Source organism: Cyrtonyx montezumae, unplaced genomic scaffold, assembly GCF_038088225.1.
Source record: "Cyrtonyx montezumae isolate F1298 unplaced genomic scaffold, pur_monq_1.0 scaffold_24, whole genome shotgun sequence".
NCBI lineage: Eukaryota > Metazoa > Chordata > Aves > Galliformes > Odontophoridae > Cyrtonyx > Cyrtonyx montezumae.
Genome location: NW_027071981.1, coordinates 4,055,592 through 4,066,429, shown reverse-complemented (window position 1 = coordinate 4,066,429; position 10,838 = coordinate 4,055,592). Strand labels below are relative to the sequence as shown.

Below are 10,838 nucleotides of genomic sequence, written 5' to 3'. Positions count from 1 at the left end.
ATTTCCCCTTTCAGTTTAAAGCCGTTCCTCCTTGTCCTGTCACTATCAGACCATGTAAAAAGCTGCTCACCCTCCTGCTTAATAATCTCCCTCCAAGTGCAGAAAGGCTGCAATGAGGTCTCCCCCAGAACTTTCTCTTCTCCAGGCTGAACAAGCCCACCTCCCTCAGCCTTTCTTCATAGGAGAGGTGCTGCAGCACTCTGACCATCTTCGTGCCTTCCTCTGGACACGCTCCACAGCTCTACATCCTTGTACTGGGGAGCTCAGGCCTTGGATGCAGTGCTCCAAGTGGGGCTTCATGAGGGCAGATCAGAGAGGGTCAATCACCTCCATGCCTTACCTGACATTTATTTAAGTGAATTTGCTTTCTCATTTGATCCTGGAGCAACTATATGGATGCACCGATGTCATTTCTACCCCTAGTACTCAAGAGAGTGACAAGGCAATTTGCCTTTATGAGTCCCTTCATCTTCTGTAGAGATAATTACAGAATAGTTGCACTGACCAAGGGAAAACAATGTTCCCAACACCCACAAAACACCATGAAGACCACATGCACAACCATCCCTATCTCCCTATATTCCCAGCAGCTGTCATTCCATGTGCATGCTGCACCTGCAACACCGCTGTCCTTATCTGTCACCTATCTGCACACACATGAAGTGGTGCTAATGCTCTGCCATGGAAATGCAATCATCGAGCTGTGATGCTGTTGTCCCAGCACCACTGGTGATCACCACAAGCCCTTCTTCCTTTCCTTTCTGTCCCACCCTATTCCTACCCATTGACAGTGTTTTTTTCTCCCAAGGTTTCCCCTCCTGCAAAGCATAGACAAGACACCAACTCTGTGCACAAAATGATAACATTTATTGAAAGAGTAATTTTTTTTTTTTTCATACAAAAGAAAGCTCTGTACATAGTACTGTGATTACTTCCACATCCTTCCAGAAACACAACCCTGGAAACTGGAGGGGAAAAAAAAATCCCACACACACTTTATGCACACACACACCCGCACACATGCACGCACACACACAACCCTCAAACCAGTAAAATGAATTAAAAATGTCACCACACAATAAATGCCATTTCGTCCCTGATACACAAGTGTTCTTACAAGTCTGCACTTAAATAAAAGACACCATTAGCGTTTAACCAGCAGTTGCCTTTGGGGAGGCAGGGAGGAGATGCCCAGCAGCAGCACTGCCATCACAGCCCCACAGGGCCAGCACGAGCAAAGCAGAGCAAAGCATGGCCCTGATGAGGGGCTTGGGTCAAGGCTAACGCACACCCCAAGCTCTCTGCACAGGTCATGGAAGGAACCTGTCCACAAAAAGAATAGCACAAGCTGAGGCTGTGGAGTGGGAAACTCCAGCCCAGACCCTTAGCTGGGAGTTCAGGAGGTGCCACCTGCACCACAGGTAGGGAGAGCAGAGATAGGCTGCTGCCAGCCCCTCATCTCCCAGGGAGGGCTGGGGACATCCCAGCAGACAGCACAGTTAAACGCTAATGCAGAGGGAACATGTCCAAGGTTACAATACAAACTCAAAAGCAAGGCCCCTTCCTGCCTCCATGCCCACCCACCCCTCTCCCATCCCCCCGGTACAAACCCCATGAAAACTGTACAGGAGCCAAACTTTTATTCCTTAAAGTATTACATAAATACTGAGTTTAACACTTAGAAAAATAAAGTCATTTTCTTTTTTTTTTTTTTTCTCTTTTTTTTTCCTCCTTTTTTTTCCCCCCCAAGGCTTCTTTCGTCTTTAACTTAAAAAAAGAAGTTACAGTAGCTGCTCCTTCCCCTAAGGATGCAGCAGCTCCTTGCTCGCTCTCCCTGTAGGGCCAGGGCCAGGCAGCAGCTCCCATGCAGGACCAAGCACACTTCAGTCCTTCTCCCATGGCCCTGCTGAGACTCCTTCAGCCCTGGTGCTCCCAGGAGGAGCATGCTGCCCACCAGCAGCTCAGTGCCCCACAGACTCTTCCCTTTGGCACTGGAGTTGCTTCTCCACCTTGCATCAGAAAATTTAGAAAAGCAGTGGCTGGAGCTGCAGCAGAGGGATGCGGGAAAGATCCAGTCACGTCCCCCCTTGGGTGTACAGAGTCCACAAGCAGCACGAGGGCCAAGATGGGAGCACAGGGCTGGGCTGGCAGCAAAGCCCTCCCAGGGCCTCGCTGACCTGCCGGGCACCCACTGAATGCTGTGGCTGCCGACCTGCTGGGCAGCCCAGCAAGGAGGCACTGAGGGCAGAGGCCTTGCTGTAGTGCACGTGAGGAGGTTGGGGCCACACACCAGGCCCAACCAGAGATGCACGTCCAAGTCGACCACTTGCTCCCTGCAGAGCCCAGGGACAGCTGCTGCAGCCAGGACCCATCCCCCCCACAAAGGCACATTGCTGAGGCCTGCGCAGCTCTGCAGGACAGCTCCAGGCCCCAGCCCCACACAAACACCCACAGCAGGGGTGAGCACCCCAAGGGTCCAGGGCCTCCAGCTGGGAAGGGTCCCTGGTATTTATGTACAGCATGGAGCACACCCTCCCCTCAAGAGACAAGCTTCTTTGGCTGGTGAGAGACGAGCATCCCAACGGCCCCCAGCCCTGCAAGGCCCGAGCACAGCTTCTCCCCAGGCGGGTCCTGCAGCCCCGAGCATGCCTGTGTGTGTGGGTGGGTGGGTGCGCGTGTGTGTGCATGTGTGGATGAAGGAAACGTGAAAAGGCAACAATAAATAACTGGTGCAGTCTGTACGAGAAAGTTGCTGCCAGCCCCAGCACAACAAGCCAGGGACGGCTCAGGGCCAGCAGCAGAGGCCTCTCAGTCACTCTTGGCATTGTGTGAGGTGTCCAAGTTGACCACCTGCAGCTCCGTCAGGCTGCTGCTGCTGCAGCTCTGCTGCCCAATGACAGCCATCTAGAGAGAGAAGGAGGAGCGAGTGCTGAGGGACAGCGTGCCCTTAAGAGTGCTTCCACTAGCAGCCAGCATCCCTTATCACCTGCTGCCCAAGGAGAGCAAGAGCTACTCGTCCACATGTGGGTGGCACAAAGAGCTCCCCCAGCTCTCCAAGACCTGAGGACCAGCCCTACCCAAGTGGCCAGGCCCATAAAGGATGTCCAGGCCGAGCAGAGCCAGCAGTACCCCACAGGAGCCACAGGGACAGCCCCCACCACACCTGCAAGCACTGCACCTACCTGGTGAAGCTGGACAGCCGAGACTGGGATCTGAACGGTGCCTGATGGGGCCGTCAGGAACACCTGGGGGACGCCACCTGCCACAGAGGGAATGACACAGATGACATTTTCCAGATGCTGGGAGAGCCAGGCACAACCCTTTGTACTGTTTCGGCCCCTCATGCACCTACATGTCCCTCTTCAGTCTTCCGTGCTCCCTCCGCCTGCCACTGCCTACCCCATTTCCATGTCCCCCACACCAGCAACCCTCCCCTTCCCCCCAGCATATGGCTCAAGGAATCCTTGACACAGCTCGTTTGAAAAAGCACAGGCCCTCGCTGAGTCTTTTCAGCAGATACGATGGCTTAGAAGAAAACAGTCTGGAATCAATATGTAACAAAAAAAACCCACCAACCCAGACTTACCCTGATCCTGGACCTGGCTGTGGGACACCTGCATGGCTGAGGGTGCCTGTGAGAAAGCATTGAGGACTGCAAGTCCACCATCCGCAAGGCCAGAGGTGGGCGCGTACATCACCGCGTGCGGGCTGGGGTACATCATGTGGCCACCCACCGTGGTTGGCACAGACGACGTCATGATGGTCGCTGGGAGGGTCACTGGTGGCAGGACAAACTACACGTGAGCCACAGAGCAGGAGCCTGCCACGCTCACACAGCTGCTCAGTCCCCCTCACATGTGCTAGCAGCAGGCATGTGGAGGTCCCACACTGTTCTCACAAAAAACCCAGGGAATGAGTGGGAGCTTTGGTCAGTGAGGACTGAGGGCAAGGTAACCTTATAGCCAAGTACCCCAAGACTGAATTCAAACCATGATACAAGTTCCCTGATGAAGCTAATTAAGCAGTTGAACTGAGTTCAGTCTGCATCCAGGCAACTGAAATTTTTTCTTCTTTTTTTGTAACAAAAAAAGTGTCCTCTGCACATACAAAGCCACAAGAACATGCAAACGAACGCCTTGTGCAAGGGACAATGCTGGATCAAAAAGAAACCATCTGAGAACTAGGAAAAGCTCAGCAATCTGTTCCCAGCTCCATGCTGCTGGAGAAGGATGAGAGGTGATGACCTCAAGCTGCACCAGGGGAGGTTCAGGTTGGCTATCAGTAAACATTTCTTCTCCAGAAGAACAGCGAGGCACTGACACAGGCTGCCCAGGGAGGTGGTGGGATCACTGTCCCAGGAGGCATTCAAGAACTGTGGAGATGCGGCAATGAGCAACATGGTGGGTGGGAACAGTGGAGATGAGTTGGACTTGGTGACATTAAGGGTCTCTTTCAGCCTTATTGATTTTATGAAACAGCAAGTGATGCACCAAGAGAGGCTCTGAAATCTGCTGAGGTACCCTGTGCACAGCAGCACCTACCTAGAAGCAGCACAGCACGGAAGCTGGCAACAGAGAGAAATAAATCTGGGAAATCGTCAGTGCAGTTGGGATAGTTGAAGGATCCCGGGCCAGGAGGGGGTCAGTATCAACAGTGGTTAGGAAGAAAGAGAGAACACAGTCATCATGAAGTCCCTGTTACCTGTTCCACTGGAAGAGGTCTGAGTAAGGTCAGTGCTGCTGTCACTGGAGGGAGACGTTTGCTGTGGTGCCTGGTGCACCTGGATCGCCTGGACAGGGACTTGCTGAGCCATGGTGCCACCTGGGGAGAGAAGGGAGCCTTCAGCCTGCCAGCCTTTGTCCCTCTTTGGCCACGCACAGCTCCACATATGGCCCATCACAGTGCTGGGGAAGGTTCTCTGCTGGCACACAAGGGCCAAGGAGTGGTCAGCTGGCCTGCAAGGCACTGGAGGGGAAAGGAAATGCCACAGCAGCTTCTGTCCAGCATCTAGGTATAGCTCAGGGATGTCAGTGGCCCTCATTACCATTCCTGGCTTTGCAAGGACACAGCACAGAAGATGCTGTGAGGAGAGGGCCCCAGTAGAGTCCATTGCTCAAGCAGCCCCACAAAGCCAGGCTCACAGCATTAAGCAGAACAGCATAAGCCCACGTTCCAGCAGGGTCTTCACCCTCTGGAGCCCAGCATCATGCTCCGCAGTGCACTCAGGAACAGCCATCCCAAGGACACTGCAGTGCCTCACACAGAAACAAGACCACAGTCACCCCAACACACAGCCCAGAGCTGCAGGGGCACAGCCACACAGTCCCTGGGCCAGCCTGCTCACTGCATGGCTCTCAGCACAGCTATGCAGACACCAAGCAGGGCATGGAGCTCCCCTCAGGCTCAGGTTTTGCCTCCAGATGGAAGAGCAAGTGATGCCAGTTTGGGCATCACCCCACACTCCACACCAGAAGCCCCAGGTTGGGCATCTCCCCATGCAATGTACCAGAAGGACATGGATTATTCTCACAGCTCCTTCAGACCAGAAGGGAAATCTGGTCCTCTTGCATGGGTCCACAGGAGCTCTAAGAGGCCATCAGACTTAGCAGCATGAAAACAAGCAGGCACAACACAAGAATAGTGCCTCACCCTCAGTGCGGGTACCCAGAATATAGTACCCCAGCCCTAGCACAGCACTCAGAGAGCCCTCCACTCAGCACAAGAGATTCCTCCAAAGGACAATGCCCACACAGCAGCACCTCTGCCTTTCTCATCACCAATCTTCTGCACTGTGGCTCAGCAGCCAACTACAGATCCAGGCATGACAGCTGCTCAGAACCAAACACTAGCACTCAAAACCACATCCACGAGGCATCTGAGCACTGCAGTCTCCTTCCATCACTCCTCCCAACTCAGCCTCGATGCACCAACAACCCATCTCCTACACGTTCTCAAGCTGTGGAGCACTGGGGCAGGGGACCGAGAACTACACCTGCCAGCACGCTGCTCATGCCAAGCCTTGTCCTCCTGACTCTCTAAGAGCCACATCCAGGCTGCTCTGCTTTGCCTCCCCTGTGCACTCAGCTGCATGCTGAGGTCAGCTCTCTGAACAAGGAAAGGGCCCCTACAGGTGCCACCGTTCCCCCCAATCTAAAACAAACAGAGCAGAAACAAGTGCTGAACTGTCAGTGACTCAACTGGCCCTCCAGCTCTGGCAGGAAAGTGGAAGACTGTGCTGTGCCTGATGCAGCTGTCCAGCTGTACCCACAACTGCCTGGCCCTGCTGGCTGGAAAGAGCCAGGAAGTGCAGCTGTAAATGAGGGAATGGCAGGGGACCCCAGAGACAGGGAAGCACCTGCCAAAAGGAGGGAGAAAGTAAAGCTTCATCACCACCAGCATTTTTTGCTCCCTCCAGGCTTCTCAGTGTTGCCCTGAGGTACTCCCGCTCAGCTCCCCGCCACCACACCCTTCCCAGCAGTAGGGCCTTAAAGGAACTGTCACCATTCAAGCAAAGCGTCCCAGCCATGTTCATCCTAAGGCACAGCTGCTGCCTCCACCTGCAGCCAGACCTTCCATTCTCAACATGTTCTGTGCATAGAGACAGACAGATGGACACAGCGCTCAGCCCTGAGCAGCACTGACCTGACATGAGGGTGAAGCCAGTGGGTATCTGCATGAGGCCCCCAGATGTCACTGCACTGGCTCCAGTAGTCTTCAGCACTGTCCCGTTGGCACTGGTGACGGCACTGGGGCTGATGCTGGCAGACACTGGCGCCAGGTAATTCGTGATGGGGAATGAGGGGCCGCTGCTGACCTGCATGGAGGTCGAGGTGGTAGGCGCCGTCTGGATCGTGGACGTCGTCCCCGGCAGGTTGGTGACAGTGAAGGTCGGTTTCAGTACATCCTGGGGAAGGAGAGAGGCCAAGAGCTCAGGCTCTGCAGGCTGTACCCCCGCGCTGCCTAGGAAGGGTTAAGGCGGGCACACTTGCAGCCCTCCCGCTGCACGGCAGGCCCAGCGCTCCCACGTGCTGCGCCTTGTTCCCGGCTTGTCAGACTGCCAGCAGCCAGGAATTCACAGCTCCACGAACAGCTAAAAAAGGGAAGGCAGCCCATTTTAGACAGGGGGAGCCAATCCTGGGCACTCAGCCCTGCCCCAGGGCCCATCAAGGGAGGAGAGCAGAGCCCCTCCGCCTTGGCACTGTTGTCCCCCACATCCAAATTAGAAGAGGCACGTGATCACGGCGTGGCGCCCAGCACAAGCACTTTCCATTAGCTCAGCCACAGCCCCCTGCGATGTGGGAGCCGCAGGCACGCTCCCTACCTGGGCCATGAAGCCCACTTGGCTGCATGAGCCACAGTAGAGTGGGCTCACTTCCAGCTGGAACAGCCCAGCTCCCTCCTTCCTCACCACAACCCTGCACACAGCAGGGCCTGTAACATCTCCACACTACATCCTCTGGGGCATGAGAAAGGCAGCCCAAGAGATGCACATGGGGCACGCCAAGACTCCCTTAAAGCAAGAGGGCAAACCATGGTGCAGTCAGAAAAGCAAAGGGGCTCCAAGCACGCACATCCAACTCTGCCCTCCCCAGCCTGCCACCTCCAATGCGTCACTCCTGGGTTGTAATGACAGCTCCCAGCACACAGAGAACTGGGACAGACCATGGGTTTAGACACCTAATGCTTGCCTGGGAAGCTCCTGAGCCCCTGGACAGCCTGACTCGCCCCAGCACCCTGCTGAGCCCAGCCTGCTTGCAGAAGCAAAGCCTTGAGTCACTATCAGTAAAGATACTCAATGCTCCACAAGTTCAGAATAGCCCTGTAGGTTCTGGCCCTCGTACTACACAGGGGACATCCCATTCTGCTCTCCAGCACCTGCTCCGTATTCCAGATGGGGGAAAAAGACCCATCTTTCCCCCACCCCCAGCTCCTACTCCAACCTTGATCAGCATCCAAACAGGGCACTAGGTCCTTTGGGGGATGGCCCAGATCAGTGCACAACATTGCTGCTGTGAAGCTGGAGCTGTCCCAGGAGCACAGCATCCCCCTGTCCCTGCTGCCATCCCAGCTGTGCTCCAGGGCAGGCACTGGAGCTTGGCACAGCAGGAGGACCTCACAGCTGCTGTTGGCTGCACAGCTCCCCGCACTGCTGTGGCCAAACACCAGCACGTCCTGTCTGCACTGGGAACAGCTCTCCTACCATCATCAGGGGCTGTACCTGGAGCCTGAGCCAAAGGGCAGCAAGCTGGGCTGGCACCAGAGAGAAGCAGGTTCAGACCTCTGCAAAGCAACCACGCCACAAAAGCACATTTCCTTTGGGGCCACCCGGCAGCACTTCCACTGCAAACCTTAAAGGACGTTGTGTGAACAAGCCCTGCACCAGGGACAAGTCAGTGGCACGCGCAGCCCTTCCTGCCCCACGCCTGCTGGGAAGGGCTGGCAGAGCTCCCACCAGGCACCCAGGGGAGTCACGCCAGCCTGGGGCAGCTGGGCTCCCATCAGTGGGAAGCCTTCCAGGGCCCATCCTGCAGGGGGGGTACCCAGCCCACAGCACCTTGGCCATCTGGGATCCCTAGCAAACATTTTCCCCTTAATGGTACTTACGGGGCTTAGCAGCACATACATAGGGAGAGTGGAAATCCCCCCCCACCCGGGTACCCAGCAGCAGCATGACCAGAGGTGATGCGGGATGCAAACACACGAGGTTCCCCCAGAGCACCCCAGAGCTGGGTCTGTGCTCACTGTCTTTGGGGTTACATCAACAACACAGGACTTTCCAGCACCCTCACTGGGTTCTGTTGCACACTGAGCAGCCTCCACAGGGCAAGGCTGGCATACAGCTAGCTGGAGGAGCAGGACGTCGCTGTTCATCCCACTGGCATGGGTACAACAGAGCTCACAGCACCCAACAGAACCCAGGGAGCCACAGCACAGCCCCAAATCTGGGCAGATCTCTGAGCATCCTCATGCCCAGCCACTGAAGCCCCCAAGGAGCTCCATCAGTGCACACCAGGCAGCCCTGCCCTGGGGCTTCCCAGCAGCAGGCCACCAGGCAGGGAGCAGGAGCACTTGGTCCGGCCAAGTGTTTCCATTCCCCGTGTCCTCCCTGCCCCCTTCCAAAACAGCACCAAAGCAAGAGACAGCTGCAGCTTATAAGGAATGTGAGGGGCCCTGCCAGGGACTCTGGCGAGGGAAACCAGGCCTTATAAGGCCATGGAGGCAGAATCAAATTTTTATCAATGAGTGCGAGCGCATGGAGACGCCCGGGGAGAGATAACAGCGCCCAGAGGCGGCCAGGGGCTGAGCGGTGCGGGAGGGGCCCCAGCCCCCAGCGGGGCCTCACCTTGGTCTCCCCGCTGCTGTCCGACTCGGACACCTGGTAGGTGAGGTCGGTCTCCTCAAAACCCGTGGCACTCATGCGCTGGTCGGTAGTGGGGTCGGAGCGCGGCGGCGAGTCGGGGGAGTTGAGGCACGTCTGGATGAGCGCCTTGCCCGTCTCGCTGGTGATCATGGGCTGCAGCTTGCGGGTGGCGAAGGTGTACACATGGCCCGTCTCGCTGGCCACCAGCAGCAGCACCTGGGTGCCCGTCAGCGTCGACAGCTCGTAGGCCTGCGGGGCGGCGCGGGGCGTCACGGCCGCCCGGGGACCCCTCGGCGGGGGATGCCGCGGGCGGGGACTCCCTCCTCCTCCTCCTCTTCTTCCCCGCACCCTGCTCCTCTCCCTCCCGGCCCCGCGCTCCCCCGCATCCGCCCCCCGCCCCGCGCTTCCGGGCCGCTCCCGGTGCCCCGGGGCCGCACCTTCTTCATGATGCCGGTCTTCCTCTTGCTGAACGTGGTGTAGCGCCGCAGCTTGTTGTCGATGAACTCCATCTTGATCTTCACCCGGCCCCGCGTCTTCTTGCCGGGCTTGGCTCCGCTCACCGCTCCGCCGCCCGCTCCGCCACTCCCGAACGCCGCCGTGGCCGCCGCCGCTCCTCCCGCAGCGGGCACCGCCACCGCCGCCGCCGCGGCCGCCGCCGCCGCCTCGGCCAGGCCGCGCTTGAGGCCGCGCCGCTCTCCGCCCAGCTCCTCCTCCTCCGCCGACTCCGAGTCGCCCTCGCTGCCGCTGTACAGCGCCTCCCGCTTCAGCCGGGCCCCGGGCGGCCCCGCCGCCGCCCCGCCGCCGCCGCCGCCGTTCGCCCCGCGCGGGACCGGCGAGCGGCCCAGCCCAGCGCCGCGGGCCAGCGCGGCGGCGGCGCCGTTCCCGGCCCCGGCCTGGCTCGGCAACATCGCGGCGGGTCGCGGCGGGTCGCGTCGGGCCGGGCCGGGTCAGGCCGGCCCCGCCATGGCCCCGCTCCGCGCTCACGGCCCCGCTCCGCCGCCCCCGCCGCGCCGCGCCGCCCCCATATAAAGCGATACAATGTTGCCTTTTATGGAGAAGCCGCTCCTTATATGGGGCGAGCCGGCGCCCCGTGGGGAGGCGCAGCGCTATTGGCCGCCGGCCGCCCGGCGCCGCCTCCCATTGGCCGCCGCCCGGCGGCTGATTTGCATACGTTCCGACCGCTCCGCGTCACCCGCGGATTGAAACATGCACGGAGCTCTTAAAGGGACCGCGCACAGCATGGACGGGGCGGGCGGGAGGGGAACGCGCTGCGCATCTTCCCGACCCCTCCCCCTCCCCCTCCCCCCTTCTCTGCCACCCGTGCCCGGGAGCTGCTGTCCTCGGAGGGACCGCAGCGCAAGGCCGAGCTTCCAGCTATACGCTTTGCAGCACGCCTCCCTTCCTCCTATCGAGAATCAGGGAAAGCCATTGAAGCACAGGTTGGCTCCAGGCCACGCGAGCGCTTGCAGAGCACCAA

At 58.3% G+C, this 10,838-nt stretch overlaps 1 protein-coding gene across 1 annotated transcript; it reads right to left on the bottom strand.

Annotated features, from left to right (window-relative positions):
- Positions 1-844: 844 nt before the first annotated feature.
- On the bottom strand, positions 845-10,344 carry SRF (serum response factor). Its single transcript, XM_065739526.1, has 7 exons — positions 9,799-10,344; positions 9,344-9,610; positions 6,643-6,904; positions 4,702-4,821; positions 3,587-3,778; positions 3,183-3,259; positions 845-2,904 (listed from the first exon to the last, which is right to left on the bottom strand). The coding sequence occupies exons 1-7, from the start codon at positions 10,267-10,269 to the stop codon at positions 2,809-2,811; spliced, it is 1,485 nt and encodes a 494-aa protein (XP_065595598.1). The 5' UTR covers positions 10,270-10,344; the 3' UTR covers positions 845-2,808.
- Between the last annotated feature and the right edge of the window lie 494 nt (positions 10,345-10,838).

Bases quoted from the DNA above. Each gene is read 5' to 3' on its own strand.
- SRF (XM_065739526.1), bottom strand. From the start codon at position 10,269: ATGTTGCCGAGCCAGGCCGGGGCCGGGAACGGCGCCGCCGCCGCGCTG. The intron at 4,822-6,642 runs GTCAGTGCTGCT...TTCTCTCCCCAG, and splicing joins TGGCTTCACCCTCATGTCAG to GTGGCACCATGGCTCAGCAA. The intron at 3,260-3,586 runs GTAAGTCTGGGT...CCTCTGTGGCAG, and splicing joins CAGCCAGGTCCAGGATCAGG to GTGGCGTCCCCCAGGTGTTC.